This window comes from Equus caballus, chromosome 22 (genome assembly GCF_041296265.1).
Source record: "Equus caballus isolate H_3958 breed thoroughbred chromosome 22, TB-T2T, whole genome shotgun sequence".
In the NCBI taxonomy this organism is placed as follows: Eukaryota; Metazoa; Chordata; class Mammalia; order Perissodactyla; family Equidae; genus Equus; species Equus caballus.
The window spans coordinates 27,131,108-27,156,564 of record NC_091705.1 but is presented as its reverse complement, the minus strand read 5'-3'; the positions used below and the strand labels follow the sequence as shown (position 1 = coordinate 27,156,564).

The window sequence follows — 25,457 nt, the reverse complement described above, 5'->3', positions numbered from 1 at the left end:
TTGAACTGCCAGATCTTGGGAAAGTAAATTCTGGAGAACTAAGTTTACTACTTTGACCATAGTGAGTATCTGAGGAACGTGGGGAATGGTTGCCCTGTCAAAAGGACCCTTGTTTGAGACTGCCTTCAGCTGAGCTTTGCATCACAGGACTGACTACTATGTACAGACTTTTTGGTTTTGATCACCTCTGAAATATTTCTTCTTCTGAACTCACATAGTCACTGAGATTGGCTAAGGGGCCTATGGTGGCAGTTTTTTTATGTTATTTTTTCCTAAGCTGATAGTTTATTGAGTGCACACTATGTCCTGGGAACCAGTGATAATTCTCAAGAAGCTTAGTCTAGTGAGGGAGATAAGATGTGTAAAATGGTCAGTTATAAGTAGGCATGACTAAGTTCTATACTAAATCAGTGTAAGTAGCACTTATGGGGTCATAGAGGAAGCTGCAACTATCAAAACCTTTACTAGTTCTACCTGTTCTTTGAAATGTGCCTTGTCTTCTAGTCAGGCAGCTGAGAAGGCAAACTACCTTCTGTCTGAATGGGGAAGGTTAGGAAAAGGTGCAGGGAGGGAAGCTGGATATACTGAGAGGAAAACTACTTTTTCAAGAGGGGAGGACTGCAAAAGTGGCGCTGTAGATTTGCTCACTGGAAAGGTGGGAGGGTTGAGAGGAGGCTAGGCTGTTCCCAGAGGAGCTCAAAGATAATATTCAGAGCCTGTATGAAAGACTCTTTATTGCCCATATAGCTAGAGGTATCAGAGTGTTAGAGGGAGTGGATGGCAAAATAAAATATATAATCCCTGTGACCACATCCCAAGGTCAACACCTGACTAATAGCAGCCGAGAGAACCTTGAAACTACGTGTAGTTCTTTCAAGTTAGCCATCATTTCCAAACTTTCCTGCTGAGTCTTCTGTGCTGAAGTTGGTTTAATTTCTCAGAGGAGTGAGGAGTACCACCAGCAGTTAAGAAGGAGGAGAGAGGCTATCTGCTTCAGATCTGTGCTTAGTCTCCCCTTCACCCTGCCTCCTTTAGTTCCCATGATCTGCAGGCTTTGGTGGAATCAGTAGCTTTTCAGTTCGAATCAGCAAACTCTTATTGATGACCTACTGTGTATTAAGGACTATGGGGCATTGGAGAGAAGGATATGACATGGTCTGTACCTTCAAGGAACTTAGTCCAATGGAAAGCAAACGTCTCAAGTACAATTGCCTGTAATGGATAACAATGAAAGAAGTGCAGTGCCCAAGGCCCAAGCAGATATTATGGAAGCACATGGAGGTGTGACCAAATCCAAATTTGGTGGGGGAGAAGTTGAGTGTCTAAAGAGTGGCTCTTGGTAGAGGTGACATTTGAAATGCACCATGAAGGGTGGGTAGAATTTCTTTCAGAGAAATGGAGGGCATTTTAGGTTGAAGGACTATCAGGAACAAAACAAAGATCATATACAATAATAATAGAATACCCTGGCAGTGGACTTTCCAGAAAGCTTGCTTGACTTCCCAAGAGTGATGGCTCCCTGTTGGCTCTTAGAATAGGAACAGGATTTCCCCTATCCTGTTAGTTCCCTGGAGGAGGTGTTGATGGTTCCCTTATCCTGTCTGCTTTCTCTAGTTCCCATGTTTTTCTGTATATTAGGATTTAGGACTGGAATCTCCCCAGTTCCTAGAGGGCCCTTATCAGTTGTGTATTCATGTGAGGTTGCAGCTGCAATGACTATGTATCGTTTGTCTTTGCTGAACAAGAGGAGTATTGACTGTGGCCACTGAAAATATGCTGAGAGAAGTTGCTGTCTGGGCTATTCAGCATCCCCACGTGGGCTTGATAAAAGCAGGCCTCCTCCTCTCTTCCCTGTCTTGGTCCGTGTCAATTGTGATGCATTCAGGTGCCCAGAAACTTGGGAGTCCTCCTTGACTTTCCCCCCACTCCCTTCATCTGGTTAGTCACCAGTCATCAACAGACTTTTTTGACCATGACCCATAGTAACAAATGCATTTTACCTTGTGACTCAGAAGACATACATGTATCTGATACAAAAGTTATGTAAAACTTACCTTAGAATGTCAGATAATCTCTGATATTTTCTATTCCATTTGAATTCATTTTGAACAGAAATTCAAGATGTCACCCACTAAATTGATTTCACTGGGTTACAAGCAACAGTACCTGAAAACTGGTCTTTGGCCTCCACTTCCCTCTCCCTGTGCCATTGGTATTCTTGATGCAAATTGGATCAGTACGTGCACACATACATACTCCTTCTTAGTGTTCTCCATTGTTCTCAGGATAAAGTGTGTTTCTTAGCATAACATTCATATCCCATCAAATATTCCACCGTTACTAGTCTCACCTGGTGCCATTGTAGGCACCACTCCCACCACAACCCCCTCCTCTGCAAGAAAAATCAAAACTAGGTAATAGAAGTGTCACATCTTCTGCACCAAGTTTTCTTCTGCCTCAAAGACCCTTCTCCTTCCTCTCCACCTGACAAACTCCTATTTTTTATTCAGTATCCAACAAAGATATCATCTCTTTGAAGCCTTGCTTTCCCTCTGAAGGCAGAGTTAGTTCCTTTTCTGTATTCCCTTAGTATTTTGGACACCCCTATTATGGCAATCATCACATAACGTTTTTATACTTTGTATCTTTATCAATCTTCCTTGTGGATGATGAATTTATTGAGAGCAAGAATTATTTTTATCATCTTTTTGGAAAGATATGAAAATGAGATATTTTTTCCCTTCAGTGCCATGTCTTACTCTTAGTTTGTGTCAGTAAATGTTCATTAGATAATTGATGGCCTCAGGTATGATTTGACTCCTGTGGCAAGGGTCCTGGCCACTAACTGTTGGTCAGGTAAGAGTAGCAAAGCTCTGCTCCTACTTAGATTTCTGGGTGGTGAGATGTATGTAGTTGGAATTTATGTTGGTGTTATAGTGTTAATAGATTTGTAGAGACTTCCTTTCTAAAATTTTCACGAAACATTAGTACCTTCTAGATGCAGAAATTAATTTTAGAAAACGGGATGGTTCAAATAAAATTAGAATATGCCTATGATGGAGATGGAGTGGAGAGGGAGTAAAATACAGTTTGTATTTTTATAAATTATTTTAAAGTCATGTATATCATAAATATAATAACTGTTAGGTCATTTACATATATTATGTTTTATTTATTTATATGTATTGTCTTACACATTCTTACAACTCCTTTATTTCTGTTTTCTGTATGAGAGATCAGAGGTTTAGAGAAGTCAGAGAACTTGCCCAAAGAACTAGTTAGTAACAGGTTGGAGAGGAAATTCAAGTCTGGATCTGGCTAATCAGAGTATTAAGTGGGTCTTCTCATTGGTAATTAAAACAACTAAAGTAACTAATTAAATAATTATTTATTAATAGTAATATTTAATATTAATACTAATGTTTAATTTTAATTAATACTATTTATTACTTAGTTAAGTACCTGCTAATTCTTAAACATAAATTTATAAATTTATAGCATTTATTCTCTAACAGAACTTACTGTATGCAGCAGATTTGTTCCCTGCCCTCATAGGGCTTAGAGTATGGGAGAGAGACAAACAAATCATTGATTAATATAGCTGGGATAGGGGCTATGAGAGGAAATGATAGGACTCTGTGGGAGAGAGGGGTACATAATTTAGTTGAGGGGTAGCTCAGTCATGGAGGGCTTCAACGAAGGGATAACATTTAAACTGATACCTAAATGATGAATAGAAGTTAGCAAGGCAAAGGGTAGATGAAAAACCGTTTCAGGCAGAGAAACCTAGTGGTTTTCAAACTTTTTATCAGCTGAGCCCTTTTTTTTTCTCTTGTGAGGAAGACTGGCCCTGAGCTAACATCTGTTGCCAATCTTTTTTTGCTTGAGAGAGATTGTCACTGTAACATCTGTGCAGTCTTCCTCTGCTTTTATGTAGAATGCCACCACAGCATGGCTTGATGAGTGGTGTTAAGTCTGCGCCCAGGATTTGAAACTATGAAGCTTGGGCTGCGGAAAAAGAGTATGTGAACTTAACTACTATGCCACTGGACTGGTCCCAGCAGAGCCCTTTTTAAAAGTGAAATTTTATGCTCAGCCACAATATATGAATAGATGAAAGGATTGCTGCTTGGGTTGGGGAAGTGGGAATGATGTGCTCACTTCAGGTCTTTATGATGTGCCCAATGGTAAGGGACCCTTGCATAGCTCCATGGAAACTCAGAACATAGTTTAAAAACCACAGCTCTAGGGGGCTGGCCCCATGGCGTAACGGTTAAGTTCGCCATGCTCCACTTCAGTGGCCCGGGTTTGCATGCCCAGATCCTGGGCGTGCACCTACACCACTCGTCAGCCATGCTGTGGTGGTGACCCACGTGTAAAGTGGAGGAAGATTGGTACAGATATTAGGACAGGGCTAATCTTCCTCAAGCAAAAAAAAAAGAGGATCGGCAACAGATGTTAGCTCAGGGCTAATCTTCCTCAGCAAAAAGCCCCAAAAAACAAAAAAAACCACAGATCTAGTTTAATCCCCTCATTTTACAAATGAGATGATTTTGGCAATTATAAGGGATTCATCACAGGCCTCTTTATCAGTAATGGAGAATCTGAGACTCAAATTCAAAGCTAACTATGTAAACTGCTTCTTCTGCAACATTTTGCTTCTTGCCTAAGTGTCCCCTTTTGGTGGTCATGGGGACGGAGGTTTCTTCCTTTGAATGTGAACAGTGTAGTACTGACCACCAACTATATGAAACTCTGTATTCTTGGCACTCATTGTCTGTGTCCTGGGAGAGACAACAAGTAAACCTGAAAATAGTACAGGATAGTAAGTGCTATGTTTAGGAGATGTACAGATCTTGTGGGTGCACAGGGGAAGGGGGGTTGCCTGGGGATGGTTAAGGAAAGCAGTTGCATTGGGTTTCTGAGGGATAGAACAAGAGGACATGGGGTCTTGAGGAGTTATTAGGAAGGGAAGAAGTAATTGTAAACTGGTTTTTAAGATGTTCCAAATGGGAGAGAAAGATGAGAGGATGATCACTAGAGGGAGAAACAGGATGAAGGGGAAGCATTTTGATATTTGTTTTTTATTTTAAGATGGAGAAAAGCTGGAACTTTTTTAAGCCTAGGGGAAGAAGCCTTTGGGAACAGGGAGTAAAGTATGGAGGTGGGAAGGGGTTGAAAAACAGACTGGTTCCAGTCTCAGTCTGGCCAGAGAACTGTCCTGGCAGACACTCATGGCCAGTGCAGGGGGGCTCTCTAAAACCACCACAGCAGTTTTGCTGTTGCTATAGGGCTTTCAAGCTCATGCCGGATTCCAGCAGCTCCAGACCTGCTATATATGGTGAGCCCTGGCCATGTGCACATCCTCTCTCCCTCCCCCAGCCAGAATTGCTCTGTTCGAACACCCACACATACAGCTTTTTGCCCAAACGAAAGGTCTTTGGAGCATCATTTTACCAACATTGCATAACCTAAGAGCACTGGTACCTGCTACCCAGGAGCTTATTCTTTATAGTGGATCTGACAGGCAGGCCACAGGCCAGGTGTAGCTTTTGGAGGAAGCTCACTGTCAGGTGAGATGGCTTCAGGAAGTGCCTCACCCCACTTGTCTGTTTGCCCACAGGCTACCCTGTGGCCCCCATGCTCCCACATAAAGGTTAGGCTTCGTGGGGAGAGAGTTTAGGAAACGAAGTGGAGATAGCCCTGTACACAGCCCCAGGAAAGGGTCAGCGTGCCAGCTCACAAATAAATAAACTCATTCATTAGCACACTGCTGAGGCTTGAGTGTGGCCATGTAGGCTTTGCTTTCTTGGCTGCAGCCGGTGGCAGAGTAAGGGAAACAAGCTACGTGAGAGTCCTCTTTGGGATTCCTTCATAGCAGCCAGAGTGACAGACCTGCCCAAGTGCCCTCTAGTCTTCATTGAATTCAAAATCAGATCCATTCTGAGCAGCTTATAAACTACCATGAAGGAGAAACAAGGCCAGAACACAACTGGCATTGTCAGAAGGCCCAAAGAGCAAGTGAGACAGGATGCTCAGAGCTGCCAATACATGGCAGGAGGTCAGCATCAAGAATAACAAGAATTCTTCCAGATTTAGGCAGAGAGGAGGAAAAGTGTGGCTAGGAAACTCGTTCCTTTGAACTCTGCAGGCAGTGTTGCTGTCTTCCTCCTTGTCTGATCTAGCAGGAAGAGGCTCTTGGAGCTGTGCTGTCACAGAATGGAGGAAACAGCCAGTATTGAAACTGCCCTGGGAGATACTGTGGCTTAGGGGAAGGAGGAGGGAGCTCAGGCTTCATTCTAACTCTTCTCTTCTCCGCTGAGCAGCCTTAAGTTACTTGAACTTTTCGGAGTGTCAGTTTTCAATGAAATGTGGCCAGTTATACTAGACAGATGGTTATGTAGACTGAAAGTGATAATGAATGCAAATACATCTTACAGTAACAAGTCTCATATTAGAGGACTTAATAAATGGTAGTAATCATTATTATTATTTGCCATAAGGGAAAATTTATCTAGCCCTTTATTTTTTAAGGCTTCTAGTCTATGAATCTTTCTTCTCTTTTCCCCTGTCTCTATGCTTGCCTTTTAGAGATATTAGGAAGCCATCAGACTAGGGCTTGAACACTCCTTTTTTTCTTTACTTTGCTAGCTGGGTTATTTGCTTTCCTTATATGTAAAAGAGATCAGTATTATTTATGAGCCCCTGGAATCACTGAGAGACAAGGATAGTACTGTAAAGCTTAAAACCTCAATAATAAATTGTGGGTTTAAGAACATCATCAAGCTTGGGAGGGGCAACTGGAATTGCTCCTAACAGAGAGTAGTTTATGCACAGATTAAGCCTGTACTCAGAGCGGGTGCTTAATAAATACTTGTTAAATGAATGATTAAATAAATTATTTAATACAAGAATTTTTTTTCTTACTTGATTGTCTCTTTTTTAAAAGAGTTTTAAAAATAGACTTTATTTTTTAGAACAGTTTTATGTTTGAGCAGAAGATTGTCTCTTTTTAAAGTTTGTTTTGCATTCTTTTTTTTTTAAAGATTTTATTTTTTTCCTTTTTTTCCCCAAAGGCCCCCGGTACATAGTTGTATATTCTTCATTGTGGGTCCTTCTAGTTGTGGCATGTGGGACGCTGCCTCAGCATGGTTTGATGAGCAGTGCCATGTCCGCGCCCAGGATTCGAACCAACGAAACACTGGGCCACCTGCAGCAGAGTGCGCGAACCTAACCACTCGGCCACGGGGCCAGCCCCTGTTTTGCATTCTTAAGGGCAGCTTTTATTTTGCTTTAGTGTGGACGTCCCCCCTTCTCTCTTCACCATTCCTCCAAGAACAGAGCTCTGAAATTATGAAGTTGAATCAGTAGCAAAATGTAATTTGGCCTGTCAACATTTAATTTAAGCATTTCTTATGAGGAATGCATCCATGATGTGAATTGAAGTAGAGGTGTTCTGTTCTTTTGTTTAAGCCTAGTATTTTCAATTGTTGTAAAATAGTTTACTTATTAATGACTCAAGCGTGATTGTTGTATGGTCTGAGCCTGTGACAAGTGTTGGCTTTGTTTTGCAGTGGGTACCAGGATCATCACATCTTGTTTGTTTTTGTTTACCATTTTGAATTTGTTTTACTCATTTTCCTTTCACCTTTCAACATTCTTTAACCTCTACTGGATCATTCAGCAGGTCCTGATGACTCTTATCTGTATTTTGCCAGGCTGTCTTCTTTGAGTTGCACTGGGTAGATTTACCTTCCCTGTTGAACTTCAATTGCTGTGCTATTTTTTGTGTCTGTTTTAAATAAATGTTTAGTTTCTTCCTTTCCTGTTATGCTGCCAGCAGTTACTTTTTGTTGTTGTAGTTATGCTTGCCTCAAGTTAGCCGGTCTTTTCCCTTCTGATATAATATTTCTAATGTGATACTAGTTTTGAAGCTTAAGTTACTGCCCTTGTGAGAATTAAATGAAACTCAGAGTAAAAGGATTGTAGAAGGTTTGTTCTAGTCCTCAAAGGAGTCAGAAAAACTTAGTATGACTCTGGGATCAGATTATCAGGGTTTAGATCTCAGCTTTGACACTGGGTTTATAACTCTGGGCAAGTTACTTCTCTAAGACTCAGTTTCCTCAACTATAAAATGGAGGCAGGAAGAATACCAGCCTCATGGATTTGTAAGGATTAAATGAAATAATGCATCTAAATTGCTTAGCACAGTACCTGGCACATAGTTGTTTTAGCTGTTAATTATAGCACTTATCTGTTTTTGCTATTTAAGGATATTTTTCTTTTTTCCTCTTTCTTAGTCTTTTTAGAATAGGAAAAATTACCAGATAAGCTGAATTCAGCTTAGATTACATATTACCCTAACAACTGCTAAATAAATTAGTGGAAATCTACGATCTCTGATATCTAACAAAGATTTCCCTGGGGTAGCTATGGGTGACTGTCTGGGTGAAACGTAGGGTTGGCATTGAGAGTTCTTCACATCCATCCTTTGGTAGCACATCCTGTGTTTTCTCAATTTAGGAATAATGTGTGTAGAATGCTACCATTGTGAAAAAGGGGGAAAAAAGAATCTACCATTTCTGTAAAAAGAATGTATATCCGTATTAGTTTGTGGATTATATGTGGAAAGATTCCTAAGAAACTACTGTGTTTGCCTTAAAGAGAGGACCTGGGTGGCTGGGGGATATGAGTAGGAAAGAGACTTAATTTTTATTACTGGGTGCATGTATTGCCTATTCACAACAGTTATTAAACAAAGAAAGGAGTAGACTGAATGTGTAGGCTTCAAGGTCAGATGGCCTGAGAATTGACCTTCAGCTGCTTGGTCTGGACATTCCAGGAAGCTGACTGTCTGAGATGTGGGCCCTGGCCTTCTGCTGTGCTTTTTTCTTGAAGAGGACAAACACAAAAGTTCTTCACAACAGGACTGCTTTTCTGTCCTTAATTACCTGGAGAATTTGATTCACAAACTCAGTGCAAAAATTAGTTGAGCTTTTAGTTAGCTGAATATGGTGCTGGTGAATGGACAGCTCTGTGGATCAGAATCTTATTTTTCCAATAGAACTCATGGGAATCTTTAGTATACTTCCTGTTGATGAGAAGACTGATTCTTGGTTTTGATAACTTTAGCTATGTGTGATGAAATTTTCTGTAGAGTTTTATATCTGAAAGTTTTTGCATCAATTGTCTATTGAACTAATTAGGTACAATGTTTTAGGAGTAATTAGAATTTACCTTCTTTTCATTTAGTAGGCTTGAATCCATATTTTCTCAACTGTTAATATCAACAAAATTAGGTGCATGTTATAACAAACTTTGCTGGTTGCATTTCTCTCAAAAGGCAGGCACACACTTTAGTTTGTATTTCTGGATCAGACAATTCTGAATACCGTTGTTCTACTAAAGTAAATATTCATCAAATTTGTCATTTTCCAGCCCTGGTGACATTAATATTTATATTACAAGGTTGAGGCTGTGAAGAAAGGGTTAACTTCTCAGACACTCATCTGCTCTTAATGCCAAGGTGCTAATCTTATACCCCTTCCTAAAAACATTCACTGGCTCTCCATTGTCTACTAAGTGAAGTCTAGACTTTCTTAGCATTTCCTTTCAAAGCCCTTCATGACCTTTCTGGCATATTTTTCTGTTTCCCATACCTACCCTCCCCCAAAATCTAGGTATTCATTGTTCCCTTACATATGCTGAGCTCTTCCATTGCCCTGCCTTTGCTCATAACGTTCCATCTTCTGGAAATTCTCTTTACCTTTTGTCTCTACCTGTCCAACTTAAGCTCATCTTTCCAAGCTCCGGGTAGAATGTTTCATTTTCCATGAGGCTTTCTCTTATCCCATTCAGCCAAAAGTAATCCTCTCAAACTCCATTGTACTTTTGTGCTTCTCTTGGGACATTGACCACATTCTCTTTTAGGGCTGTTTTTGTATAACTCCCCTAGGAGACTAACTGCTCCTTGGAAGCTGGGCTCTTTTTAGCCATCACTCTAATCCCCACAGCATCCAACCATAGATACATCCTCACACAGTAGGAAATCAATTTATGTTCGTTGAGTGAATTCAGTGTCTGTCAGCAGTCTTCAGTTTATTTTATCTTTCCTACCCAGATAACCATTTGAGCTGACTGTTATCTGTAAGGGCTACAGAACAAACTGCTATGAAACAAAAAACACTTTACCCCATGTTGATATAGCTAGTAAGTTTGTGGTCTGAGAAAATCTGTGCCTTTTAAACCTCAGAGGACAGGTGTATTAACAAACTACAGAATTTTCAAATAAATGGAGAATTCCATTACCTCACTATTGCTCTTGATGAATTGGCCTCTGACAACACTTACACATCAAAACATACGGCGTCTTTTCAGGTGAGAGGCTGACATGAGTGATTTGATTAACTTTAAGAAAAATCATGAAAAAGGACTGTTGAACTTTCCCTGGTTTTTTTCTGCCTTGGAATGTGCCCTGTATCCTGTAAAGTGGACAAATCTTTTTCCATGACCTGTTTTCATTGTCACGGAGTGTTATTTCTTAGGCACTAACTGGGTTCAAAGGTTACAAATTTAGAATTACAGCATCAGCAAATCCCAAGGTTGGAAGGGATGTTAGAGATCATGTAGTCAACCCTCTGTCAGATATCTGAGTTCCCACCAAGCATTTATTAACCTTCAGAAACAGGCAAATTCTCTACATTTGAGGTCATCCATTCCATCATTCAAATCTTCAGAAACTCCCCTCTTAGAAAGTTTTTGCTTTCAATATTCAACGTTGAGTAATTCTTTCTCCCTCTGTCGCCCACTTATTGGCTCTGATTCTAACTCACGGACTGTCTAATTGCTTTTCTACAATATTTGGGGCAACTCTCCTGTTTTTCTCCAGGTTAAATACCTTCTGATCTTTCATCTCTTCCTCTTGTCTCTTAAAATATAATATTCAAAACTATGGACAGTATTCCAAGTAGAGTCTGATCTGTGTGAGTAGAACAAAAATCTCACTTTGCACATTGAAAATATTATATTTGTTACTGTGTCTAAAATCACATTATTTTGGTGGGCAATCTCATTATCCTCTTGACTCTGCTTGAACATATACTGTCAACTTAAGCCTTTTCCCACATAGGTAGGCATGACTCACCTATCCTGTAGCTCTTTAGTTGTTCTGTTAGACCCAAGTGTAGGACCTTAGATTTATCCCTGTTCAAATCCATCCTATTAGATTCAGCCCATTGAAACAGCTTATTGAAATATTTTTGGTCAATGGTTAGGTCATCCAGCATATTTGTCTTCCTGCCCGGCTTCTTGTCATCTGCAAATCTGATAAGTATGTTTTCTTTTCTCCATCTTAGTCGTTACCAGAGATGTTGAGGCAGGCCAGGCTGCAATCATTCCACTGTACCATGCTATTGCTAATAGTTTTTAATGGACAGGATTAATTGTGAATGGAGATAGAATTGTCCATTTATACCAAATATTCCATAACTATAGCAGGAATGGTCTTTTAGGTGAGTTGTCCTGTTGTAGCTGCTTAATAACTATTTAATGAGAGATCATACAAATAAGTATAGTCAGGAGAATGAGATTAGGAACTAGCTTGGAAAGTTGATGACCCTGTTTATATTCTTATATATAATTAAGTATAATATTATGTTTATTAATTAATAAAATAATTTTTCTATTCTTAAATGAGGTCTCAGGCAGTGAGCCCTCTGTGCTGATTAGAGGCAATGTGATGTGAGGATACAGGAAAGAGCCCTAAACTTTGCCCTGAGATGTTTTGTTCATTTATTTGTTCACAAATATATATTGAGTGCCTGCTATACTTAAGCCCTGGAGATACAATGGTAAAAAAAAAACCCCAGACTTGATCTTTGCCTTCAATGGAACTTATGTTCTAATGGGGGAAACAATTTCGTAATTACACAGATGAAATCGTAATACTTTCTATGATCCATGTTCTGGACAAGTGCTTTCCAGCAGAAATATAACAGTAGCCATGTATTTAATTTAAAAGTTTCTGGTAGCTCCATTTAAACAAGAGAAAAAATGAAATTAATTTTAATAATAGGTTTTATTTAACTCAGTATAGCTGAAGTAATATTTCAACATGTAAGCTATATGAAAACTTTGAGGTATTTATATCTTTTTCTTGAACTAAATTTTTGAAATCTTAAACTTCTTAAGTTTAATCTTAAACCACATCTCAGTTTGAAAAGCCATATTTAAAACACTCAATAGCCACATGTGGCTAGTGGCTTCTGATTAGACGGGACAGTACTATACCCACCTTTACAGACTACTCTGTGGTGTTGGGCAGATTACATTCCTTCTTTAGTACTCCTGTTTTCATCAGTAAAATGAAGGATTCAGACTTGCTTATCTTCTAACAACTAAATTTGTTCCCTTCCATGTATGAGGGAGCTTTCTGAGGTGCTCTAAGTAATCTATATCTTGATCTTGCTGGTGCCTACTTAGGTGTATATAATATGTAAAAATCATCAAGCTGTACACTCAAGATTTATATACTTTACAGTATTTATGTCATACATCAATGGAGTTTATTTTTTAAAAAAATAAGATCACTTCCAGTTTTTTCATTTTGTTCCCATTGCTGAAATCACTCAGATGAGCTGACCTTTAGTGGAAATGTATAATGTGAAAAATGCAAACAGCCGGTAACTCTTTATGTCTTCTTCCCACCCAGGATGTGTCTAGTCCGAATGAAGCAGGAAGGCCGGAGTGGGAAATACATGTGTCGTATCATAGTTCATTTTATGTGGGAGGATGTTGAGCAGCGTGGCAGAGTGATGGGGGTAAGTGAGTGCTTTCAGATTCTGGTCCTGGAAAACTCCAATGAGGGAGTGAGTTGAAGTTTTTATCTGTTCTAGAGTAGTCTTGCTTTTAGATTTCTGTGAAATGCTGCCTAATGTCAAATGGTAATTCAGCTAGAGTCACTTCTGCCTCTGTGGAGACTGACATGTCACAGACACTTTATTTATGTGTTTGCAAACACTGTGGTTTGTCACTGTTTGCAAAACATTGTGGTTTGTCACTGTGAGGACATCCTGTGTATGGACATGGGATTATTAAGCCCAAATCATGATGTTAGGAAGGATGGATTTGGTCAGTGGGGGAAACAAAATAATATCCAGTTTAAGGACGTTATGCTTTTGACACAGATTCAGTGTTCGAACTGGTCCTCCTCTAATTTAGTTCTGATGGGAAGATCCTGGCATGGGCCTGCACTGTCCCCAGAAACTGAAAAGCAAGCTCCTTGATCACTGATAACCTAGAATACTTCAGCAAGGTATTTACTGAAAAATGTACATTAGTACATTAAATAATTAACCTGAGAAAGGAGAATATATAGTATATATAACATAGAATGTGATAAAAATATAAAAATGAAACCAAAACATTAGAATACAGTTGATTATATAAATAGTAATTTCTTCCTTTGTGTATATTGTGTATTTTGTGTGTCTAGACCATGTTTTAGTAGATTATAGTTCCTGTTTTTTTCCGTTTCTTTGCCTCCTAGCTTGGGAGCATCTGGAGCAGAACCATCAGATGGGGTCACAAAATGAGTTAATTTAATTTCTTTCATTTCAGAGCAAAGTTCTCCCTGTAGACTGAGGAGTAAACAAAGTTTATAGATGCATTATAAAAGTCATACATGTTCATAGAATAAAAATCAAAGAGTAGGGGCCGGCCCCGATGGCTAAGTGGTTAAGTTCCCATGCTCTGCTTCTGCGGCTCAGGGTTTCACCAGTTCATGTCCTGGGTGTGGACGTGGCACTGCTCCTCAAGCCATGGTGAGGCAGAGTCCCACATAGCACAACCAGAAGGACCTACAACTAGAATATACAACTATACAACTATGTACTGGGGGGCTTTCAGGAGAAGAAGAAGAAGGAAAAAAACCGATTGGCAACAGATGTTAGCTCAGGTGCCAGTCTTTAAAAAAAAAATTAGAAAGAAAATTGGCAACAGATGTTAGTTCAGGTCCCAATCTTTAAAAAAAATGAGAGTAAAAGTGTTTAATGTAAATAACAAGTGTCTTTTTTTCCAGTCTGACTCTCCAGAAGTAACCATTGTTAAGAGTTGATGTGTATCCTTCTAGTTGTTTTCTATATAAATACAAGTGTATAAATATATATTCTTTTAACATAACACAAATGGGCTTATACTATATGCATAGTTTTGCATCTTGGCTTTTTTTTTTTTTTTTACTAAATATATATTAGATATATTTTTACTTTATAATTGTTTTTAAAACTAAAAATGTTTTAATTAAGACTGAAATCCCTTTAATCATCAGTTTCAATCCTGGCCAGTTACTTTCTTTCAAGAAGTAATCACTGTTTTCCACTTTGGTATATATATATTTTAAGACTTTTTTCTATGTTATCTGTAGAAAATACGTAGTATTTGTTTTTTGTGTGTATGTTTTATTATATGTGACGTCATCCTCTGTGTACTTATGTGCAGCTTTCTTTTATTCACTCAATAATATGTCTTGGAAATCTTTCCATGCTGCATTAGAGTTAAGTGGGAATCTTCACCCATGTTTTACTTCTGTTTATTGTAATTATTTTCACATGCTCCAATGTTATTGTCTAATGGTATCATGTGCTTACTCTATGTGTAAAATTGTAGTCTTTGAGATCAGATCATGGAAGTGATGGTTGCCTACTGAAATTCTGGATTGAGGATATTTTCACATTTTCGTGTCTTTGGAGGAACTGCATGTATAGGAAGCACAATGGGCATGGATTTGCCTTTAGATATATTTGTTGACATTTACATACGTTTCTTTGGGATGATAGACAACAGACTGTTGTCATTTCTGTTCATTCTAAGAAGATGATAGCATGTATCAAAATTTTAGCTGCTATCATCATCATCATTTGTTTTGGAGTCGGTATTCAACTGACTTTGTAATTGTGCTCTTTGGTTCCTTTTTCATTTTTCTCACTGTCATGCCTTTCTGCTGTCTTAGCTCGCAGAGTGGGATCAGCACCCTTTAAGGTATTTATCCAGCTGAGTGTTCCACATGCCCTGTAATACTACCCAACTCTGGACTCAGAGTGGACACAGTGGACATAGGGTGGTGCTGGCAGTCTCAAGTCATCCCATTAGTGATGACAAGTGATACCCCCTGGCCAGCCAAAGCCCTGCCACACAGTTACGTTGTAGCTCTTCTATTATTTACCCTGTTTTGTATCACTGTTGCTTAAACTCTGCTGAAAGTTGGACCATAGAACCATGTGGGCTACAGCTGTCCCCAACCTGAATAGCTTAGTGAGCCATAGGTTGCTGACTTCTAGACCCCAGGAACTTTTTAGTTGCCCTTCTGCCCAATGAATTTCCTTTTGGACCTCCATATATATCTCCATCACAATATTTAAAACTTTGACCCTTCTCCTCTGTTACTTTCTAATGTCCCTTCTACTTGATTGCATGCTTTATAAAGGCAGGAAACCTGTCTTATCCGCAGTTTTTTGCTTACACAGTAAACACTGGATGAATAAATTAAACTTCAGCCTCTGAAATTCTGTTTTAAATCCAACTTATTTATCAGATAAATCATACTTGATTTATAGTAGTCTCTGGTCCAGGTGTACATCAGTGTAGTCCTGCAGGAATTAGTCCTCCCTTTTTTTTCTCTCGTTTTATCCAACCATTTTTTCTGTCTGAATTGTTATAGATATGATACTGCCCTATGGAGAAGTGTGTTAGATCAGTGTTCCTCAAACATTAATGTGCCTATAGTTTACCTGGGGATCTTGTTAAAATATAAATTCTCATTCAGTAGGTTTGGGGTGGGGCCAGAGAGTCTATATTTCTAAAAAGCTTGAAGTGATGCCAATGACACTAGTGGGACAAGGTGAGGAAGGAGCAACCACAGTTTGAATAGCAAGGTTTTAGATGATCCATAATGCTCCCCAAGTACAGACTCTTAAATTTGTCTTCATGAAGAGAAATGCCAAGCTTCAGTTTAGTTACAAAGACTATAAATAAAAGATGATAGTTTAAAAATAATAAAGATGTGGAAAAGTTGGGGAATTACTGTTAGTGCTTTCCTACTATAATTGACTTGACCCCCCCCCCCGACCTTAGCATAAACCGACATCCTTTATACAGGCAAGAAAATTATATATTAACCACTTCTAAGTTGTGAGTGTGATTGTGTGTGTGTAGAGGGGATTCCAGTCTTCTGTGTATGTCCTACCTAGAGAAATGGGAAAGTTAGGGACTTGTGGCTGGAGAAAAGTAGTAGGCAGTAGGGAACCAGTCTCATCTGGTTCTGATCCTGGCTGGTAAGTCTTTCCTGCTCTGTGCTTTAGTTTCTTCATTTAAAAAAAAAAAGTGTGATGGGGGTGCTACATGATTTTCAAGTTTCTTTTCAGCTTTGAAAACCTATGATTTGAAGGTGGTAATTTGCAAATCTATCTCTGTGTTATTTGGCATCCCAGGTGTACATCTTTAAGAAAACTCATAAAAAGTAGAATTTATAAGACTGATCAATGTAGTGGTGATTTTTCTTGTGCCAGGGAATTCTTGGAGGCCATTACTTGAGTGGATTGGTGTGGGGGAGATTGAGAACTAAGTACCACTTGCAAATTAATAACGGATCAGAAATTTGAATCAAGAACTTCTTTGAAATTAGAATTCCAGTCTCATTTGGTAGGAAAATTTTCATTTTACAAAGATTAGCTTTTACCAGCTTTTTAGGAGCCCAACTATTGTGAAAAATAAGGCAGACTCACATATCATAAGCGAAGCTGGTATAAAAAGCAAGTGTTAAATTTGAGGTTACAAAAATCACATCAATAATTTAGAGTGTTCTGACTTTTAAAAAAGACATTATTTGGGATTTAAACATATAAATTAGCTGTGGAAATAAAGTTCATTATATCACCTCATCTGGTCTTATTTTATTTCATTAAGGGTTCTTAAAAAACCTTTGTGAGCTGAGTTGCAGCTGAAGAGTTTGGAGACCATTTTTCCTTGGGCCCTTGCCTCACTCCTGAGTGTTGGTAAGAGTAGAGAACTAAGACTTGACACAGCTGTAAAAACAGACAGCGCCTTTGGCCTCAGCTCTTTCTCCTGGTGCAGGCAGATTTCAGATGTAAATTTCACTTTCTGCCTCTCCTACTAATGAAGTAAGTTTCTTTTGCTGGGTTTGCAGCCAGGTGTGTCCAGTCTTGTGGCTAACCGGGGCGCTTTACTTAATTTTTCCATTTGTGACATTTCAACCAAACTTAAAAAACAAACATAAAAATTAGCTCAAGGCAGTGGCTCAAAGTGTTAATGGTAACCTTAGGTTGGCTAAACGACTTCCTCTCAGTTCTGCCCTGCCAGACATCTCCACCTTGTGGCTTACAGTGAGCAGGTTTAAGCTTTCCAAGCCGTGGTGACTAGGTGGGAAGGGGGGCATGGGTGGGCTTTAGTTAAAAAATTGCAAGTTTATCCTTATCAGTGGTCCCTGGCGTGCCAGTTGCCTCAGCAGGACTTCAGATGATTTCTTGCTAACACCGTTCCAGAATAAGGATGACCCTCCTGTCACTTCTTTATTTCCTGCTCTCTGTAGCAGAGCTGCTTGTTGGGGTGGTGCCGAGGGCCTGCGAAGAGGTAGAGGAACTGTGGACTGAACCAGGCTCCTTTGTAAAATTCTACTTGTGCTTTTCAGAACCAGCATTTTGCTTTGCAAGGTCCTTGTGATCATGCTCTAGACTACGTTTCCAAACTCATTTCCCCTAGCTCTTATTCAACATTAAATATGTGAAACCTTCTAGCACATATGCCTGGCACATAGTAAGCATTCAGTGAACATCACACTTCACATACCCTTCAATCTAGCCAAGCTTAATGTCTTTCCTCATGCACTACTTACACCTAGATTGTCCTAACACTCCAGCCCCAATTCCTTCACATCCTTCCACCCCAAACTGGAAGTGAATCCCAATTTCCCCTAGCTGGAAGTACCATAATAATTTATATGTACCCTTCCTCTGGCTCTTACTGTTTCTGTTTGTATTATTGTCATTCATATATGTTGACTACCTTCCAGGTGAATTCTGTGGGGTTGGGATCATGCACATTCCTGTTTGCATTCTCCAAAGTGACTGTCATTGCCCCATGGCTGAATGCATGCCTGGTAAATATCTAATGAAAGAAGACAGTTCTGGAAGCCCACTATAAATATTGGAAAACGTGGGGTGGGAGGTATCCTCTTTTATTCTGAGGATATTTGTTTGCTCTGTTAGTCTTAAATATTGGAAGAAAAAGAAATGAGAAATTATTTCCTCTACCCTCAATTTTTCTTTTTCTTTTTCCATGCTTTTGCATCTTCTAATAGAATTATTTGATTTAAAAAAAATCCAATTTAGGGGCTGGCCTCATGGCCGAGTGGTAAAGTTTGCGTGCTCCGCTTTGGGGCCTGGGGTTCACTGGTTCAGATCTGGGCGCAGACCTAGCACTGCTCATCAAGCCATGCTGAGGCAGCCTCCCACATAGAGGAACTGGAAGAACCTACAACTGGGATATGCCACTGTGTACTGGGGGGGGTTGGGGAGGGGAAAAAATAAAGGAAGATTGGCAGTAGATGTTAGCTCAGGGCCAATCTTCCTCACAAAAAACAAAACAAAAAACAAAACCATTAAAAAAATCCCAATTTATACATAAGATATTTCATGTTTCTAAACTAACAAAGGCTTTAAATCTATTAAGGGTGGTAAAAATAAGAATTACACCTACTTTATTTTTCTGAAAATTTCCTTCTAGGCCTCTATGAGTCCATTCCCATCCCCTCACCCCTCAAGTCTTCCAACTCTTCTGTTTTACCATGAAGTAAAAAATTTTCCTGTACTTTTGACAAATAAAAATGGCAAGCAATAGGATATATTGGAGAATATGAGGAAGCCATTTGGTATAAACCTAATTCGGCCTGGCCTTGTCTTTCCAAAAGGGCCTGACCGTGGCTGTTGAGCATGCATTGTATATCTGCTTTAGATATTCCCTATGGCAAGAACAAAGGCCCTTGAGATAAAGGTGCAACTTCCCTCCCCCTCCCAACATTGGCATCTCCTTAAGGATTAAGCATCTTTCCTTAGGCTAGAAACTGATTGCTGCGCTCACCTGTGACCGCCCAGCTCAAGACAATAGACTTGCCTCCTGCTATGCCCTCCGAGATAGCAGACCCACTACCTGCTGTGTCCATCAAGCGCTGTGCTGACAGGGCAATCTTGTGACTATTGTGGGAGGGACATTTCAATCATATGTGAAACGTCCTGCTTGGGGGTATATAACCACTCTGTACACCTCACTTCTTTGATGCCCTTTCTTCCTTTGGGAAGAAAGGCCCCAGGCCATGGTCCTCAGATTTCAGCTCAGAATAAACTCACCCAAATTTTCATTTATAGATTGGTTATGGATTATTTTTGTCGACAGCTCGCATCTCTAGGTCAGAATTAAAAGTTGCTGCCAAAGGTTTGTTTTAAAAGGCAAGGACCACTTTAAGGGTGTAGTTTTTTCATGGTATGAATGGTGAAGTAGAAATACAGAGCAATCCATTGGGCTCAAGGCCTTTAAAATAAGAATACATGTTTGTTCTCAAATATCAGTTATTCCTTTGAAAGTTTTTTAAATGTCCTAAACTGTTGGAGTAGATACTTGTTTATTAGGAGAGAGAAGGCTAAATTCTTAGAAAGCAGAGCAATTCCCTTTTGGGATTGGCTTATGAATTCAAGCAGGGTCCAACTCAAGATGTACATCTAGTAGTTGCATTCTGTTCTCTATGCAAGTTTCATACCCTCAGGCCTTAAGAAGTAGCAAGAGGGGCCAGCCCTGTGGCCGAGTGGTTAAGTTCGTGCGCTCTGCTTCAGCGGCCCAGGGTTTTGCTGGTTTGAATCCTGGGCACAGACATGGCACCACTCGTCAGGCCATGCTGAGATGGCGTCCCACATGCCACAACTAGAAGGACCTGCAACTAAAAATACACAGCTATGTACCAGGGGGCTTTGGGAGAAAAAGGAAATATAAAATCTTTAAAAAAAAAAAAAAAGAGGTAGCAAAAGTGCACGCGTTATGTGCTTTAACGGTTTTCCAGCTGATCTGATGCCTGGGTGCCTGCAGCCAGAATGCCAGTCTGATGGCTGCCTGTCCTGAGTGCCATGCTGGTTTGCTCTATTTCAGGGAGTGTTCCTGAAAGAGAAGTTACCAACCTTTCTGTATTTGAAGTTAAATAAAGCATGAAACTTCGGTCTATGCACCTGATCATTTATCTCTCTCATGGCCATTTTACCTTCAATTATAGATTGTGAGTTTTCTGAGATCTAATTCCTATTTGTTTGTCTTTGTATTCCTACGGTACCTAAAATGGAGCTTTGTACATAATAGGCATTCAGTGTTTCTTCACTGAATGAGTCAATAAGTAAGTGCCTTTGATCCCCTTTTGTTATCTTCAGTTTACCTCACAGAATTTCTGTAGGAGAAAGACAATGACTTAATTCCATGTTTCAAAGCCCTGACTAGCCTCAGTGTACTGATTACTGTCCTGTCTTTCTATAATACCCCTGTTTAGTACTCCTTAAGTACTCCCAATTCAGCTCATCATTTCAGAACTGTTTCCCTCTCCAACCCATCACATCTCTTTTGCCTCCAGTCTTTCTGGATGCCCTGTTCCATTTGATTATCTTTTATACCATAGTTATACTGCCTAGAGCTGTGTGCATCAGGCATAGCCAAAGCCATTTTCCATACCTCTCTTTCAGGAAGTCCTAATACTTCTCCTAAATAAATCTCATTCAGGAGAATGGATAAATAGCTTCATGTGCCTGTTCTTCCTGTAATTCCTGTCTCACTTACAATGTCATCACCATCAATCCAGTCCCCCAAGCTAGAATTCTTAGAGTTTTCCTCAGCTCCTGCGTCCATTTTGCCTATCAATTTTCTCCCAAAATATCTCCAGACTTTATTCTTTCCTCTGTTCCATTGCTTCATCTCAGACTTTATCATCTCTCCTTTACTGCACATAGCCTCTTAACTAATTCCTGGACTTTCTGCACTCTGGTGAACCTACCCACCATATAACTGCCAGAGCTTTTCTTTTTCAATCCCACATCTGGTCATGTCCCTTCTTTGGAAATCTGAGGACTCTCATCACATACAGGACAACATTCAAACTTCTTAGCAATGTCTTATAGAACTCTTAGTAGTTATGTAGGAGAATGTGCTTGTTCTTACAGATACATGCTAAAGAATTTAGGGGTGAAATGTTTTGACATCTGCAACTATCTTCAAATGGTTTAACAGAGTAGAGGACATGCGTGTATGTATAGACAGATAAAGCAAATGTCACAAAATAGTAATTGTGAATCTAAAGATCATACAAATTTTTCTTGTATTACTCTTACGTCTTTTTTTTAATATAAATTTGAAATTCTTAAAATGAACTGGGGAGAAAAGAATCTTCACATTCTGGCTCCAGCCTGATTTCTAGTCTAATTTCCATCAAACTACCCACACACAAATGTTCATGCGTGAGTGCCTGCACACATACACTCAAACACATGTTCTACTCATGCCAGATTTTCTCTGCTGCTACAGTGTATCATGCCCTTTTATGCTTCTGTGCTTTTGTTTATGCTTTTCTCTCTGTCTGAAGTGGTCTTAACCCCTGTCTGCTCTGCTCATGGCACTAGTATAAGACACTGCTGGATAGTACCTCCTCCAAGAAGCTTTTCCAAGCACCCCTAATAATGGTAGTATATTTGGCCACTCCCTTCTCTGTATCCCTGCAGCACTTTGCCCAAACTTCTGAGATTGGATTTACCATGCTATACTGTAATTATGGGTTTGTGTAGGTCATATCCGTTAGATGGGATAAGGATCTTGGGATCCCTGGTGTCTTAAACAGAGTGCCTGACATAGTCACCCCTCACAGACTTGTTGGGTGAACATAGGTACTTGGTTCTATTATTACTGTCTGGCCAACACTATCTCCGAAATACTGACTTAATGAATGATCTTATGTCACACCTGGATTCAATTTCTCTGACCACGCCCCAACTCCCAAAAAGTTCCTTTTTCTCTTCCTTCCCTGCCTTATGGGTTTCCTGGCTCTTTCATCATTTATACTTTTAATCCACTTTAGGGATTAGATGAATCTTAGAATGTTAGACTGGGTACCTCAGATATTCTCTCATTCAGTGGTTCTCAATCTGAAGGGGCTCAGGTCTATATTTTGAAAGCCCTCCCCAGATTTCTGATACACGTCTCAAGTTGAGTCTGTTCCTGCCCTCTCATTTCTGTAGTGAGGAAATCGAGTCCCTGAGAAGTTAATTGGTTTGCTTGAGGTCCTGCAGCTAGAAAACAGCAGAATGAGGACCAAAAACCTAGGGTATGCTGATTCCTAGTCGAGTGTCCACTTTACTATACCATGATATATCTCCCCCAAATCAACTCATGACAGGTTCCTTCTCCCCTGTCTTATTACCAAGGACTTCCAAAGACCAAGAGGACATCTTTTCTTGAATCTAGAGGCATTTCATTTCTTCAGAGCAGTCTCAAGCCTGAGGCCCCTTTTATTCAGAATTTCTAATCCAACACGGCAGAGATTTCCTATTCAATGGGACTAATAGAGATTAAGGGGGAAAAAAAGACAGATCAGAATGCTAACAATGTTCTGGATTTGTTTCTTTTTCCAGCATTTAGAGTCTGAATGTCTCCACATCGTCTGAATTTGCCTTAGTTGATTTTACAATTATTTTTCAGAGACTCCTTGGTTGTGTTTTTTTTAAGAGTAGAGGAACACCGAGACTGAACACCGTGCTTGGAGAGGCTGGGCTGGGAGACTAACAAAGGCGGTATTATACTGTGCACGGCAAAGCCAGTAAATGAATTCAGGAGACACCTAGATGTGTTTCTAGAGGAGGGCATGAGGGGGAGGGGTCTGGCAAAAAGGCAGAAAGGTGGGATTAAGATAAATTAAAATGGGGCCAGCATGTTGGATAAGGGGACAGCCTCTTCCTGTTCCCACTATTGCTTAAGATTTTTCATTCTGCTTAGTTCAAAAGTTAAAACTAGTCTTTACCATGTGCCTCATAGCCACCCTCTCATCCCCCACTACCCTACTTAGAAAAATAACTTAGTTTTAAGGCTGTTTCAGCCTGATACAGCAGTGTTTATTACTTGAGTACATCTTTTGGATATTCCTGGGGAATCTTAGACTGTTAAAACTGCAAAAGAACCTTGAAATTATCTAGTCCAGAGATTCTCAACGTGTGGTCCCCGGACCAGCAGCCTCAACACCCGTAGGAACTTGTTAAAAATGCAAGTTTAGGGCCCCACTTGAATCTGCTGAATCAGAAACTCTGGAAATGAGGCCCAGCAATCTATGTTTTAACAAACCTTCCAGTTTGAAAGCCAGTGCTCTCGTCTGATCCTGTCATGTAACTGGATGGAGAAACTGGCTCTGAGAGAGCTGAATAAGTTTGAGTTAGAAACCAACTGAAGAGCCGAATTCAGGTTTCCTGGTTGCCAGTTCTTACTGCTCTGTACTAAGAGGAGCAGCGTATGGGCCTGGGCTAGTGACATGTGAAAGTTAAGAATTTGAGCATAATAGAGAAACAGAGTTCACCAATAGTAATAGCTAACATTTATTGGGCACGTTCTCTTTGCTGTGCACTTTACAAGCACCATTTGAGTTTTACGTCTGACAACAATCTTACCTGTGAGGTAGATAGTATTTCTGCCCTCATTTTGCAGATGAAGAAACTAAGGCTCAGAGAGGTTAGCGTATGAGTTCCCTGTAACTGCTGTAACAACTTACCACAAACTTGGTGGCTTAAAACAACAGAAATTTATTCTCTCACAGTTCTGGAGGTCAGAAGTCAGTTTCACTGGGCCCAAATCAAGGTGTTATTAGCAGAGCTGTGCTCCTTCTGGTGGCTGCTGGCATTCCTTGACTTATGGTCATGTCTCTCCAATCTCTGCCTCTGTGGTCACGTTTCCTTCTCTTCTGTCTGGGTCTAACACCATCTGCCTCGCTCTTAGAAGGATACTGATTACATTTAGGGCCTGCCTGGATAATCCAGGATAATCTCTCCATCTGAAGATCCTTAATCTAGTCACAGCAATAAAGTCCTCTTTTGCCATGTAAGGTAACATTAACAGGTTCCAGGAATTAGAATGTAGATGTTTTTGGGAAACCATTATTTAGCCTACCAGTTAGGTAACTTAACCAGGCTTACACAGTAAATATGGGAGCCTGAATTGGGACCCAAACCTGCCAGACTTTAGAGCCCATGCTCTTAATCACTACTATGTACTGCCTGAAAGGGTCATTACTAAAAACCATGGCTCTAGCATTAGCATTAAGATTTTTTTTTTTTTTTAAAGATTTTATTTTTCCTTTTTCTCCCCAAAGCCCCCCGGTACATAGTTGTGTATTCTTCGTTGTGGGTCCTTCTAGTTGTGGCATGTGGGATGCTGCCTCAGCGTGGTCTGATGAGCAGTGCCATGTCCGCGCCCAGGATTCGAACCAACGAAACACCGGGCCGCCTGCAGCGGAGCGCGCGAACTTAACCACTCGGCCATGGGGCCAGCCCCTTAGCATTAAGATTTTTAACTAAAGTGTTGTTTCCTTCTTCCTCTAAGTTGCTTAACATTGCTTGTCACATCACACTGAACCTGATTCCTTAAGCATCTCTGTATGTTGGTCCTGACTCAGTTAAATTGTTAGCTACTAGAGGACAGAGATTGTGTCATTTTTTTTTTCCGTTTTAAAAAATGGAGATATAACTCATATACCGTAAAATTCTGTATTTTAACTGTGCTTTTTGGTAAATTCACAATGTTATGCAACCATCACCACTATCTAATACCAGAACATTTTTGTTACCTCAAAAAGAAACCCTCTACCCATTAGCAGTCACTCCCACTTACCCCCTTCCCTCAGGCCCTGGCAATCACTACTCTACTTTCTTTCTCTGTGGATTGACCTATTCTGGGCATTTCATATAAATAGAATCGTATAATATGTGGCCTTTTATGTCTGGCTCCTTTCACTTAGCATAATGTTTTCAAGGTTCATCCATGTCGTAGTGACTGTCAGTACTTCATTACTTTTTATGGATAGTCTATTGTATGGATGTACAGTACCACATTTTATTATCCCTTCATCAGTTGATGAACATTTGGGTTGTTTCCATTTTTTGGCTTTTATGAATAATGCTGCTGTGAACGTTCATGTACAAGTTCTTGTTTGAACATATGTTTTCAGTTCTCTTGGGTATATATCTAGGAGTGGAATTGCTGGGTTATAAGGTGACACTATGTTTAGCTTTTTGGGCAACTCAGATGTTCTATCTTATATCAAGTTATTTGAATTCCTAGAATGACGTTGATTGTTCATTTGTTTATAGTGAAATAACATTCTCACAATA

At 39.8% G+C, this 25,457-nt stretch overlaps 1 protein-coding gene across 2 annotated transcripts in view; it reads left to right on the top strand.

The window, feature by feature from the left end:
• UQCC1 (ubiquinol-cytochrome c reductase complex assembly factor 1) overlaps nt 1–25,457 on the top strand; it is an 88,589-nt gene that overhangs the window by 36,256 nt on the left and 26,876 nt on the right. For both annotated transcript variants that reach the window (XM_001501608.6, XM_070247416.1), the window contains exon 7: nt 12,710–12,818. In XM_001501608.6, coding sequence (XP_001501658.1) covers nt 12,710–12,818 — 109 coding nt within the window. The remainder of the gene's footprint in view (nt 1–12,709; nt 12,819–25,457) is intronic.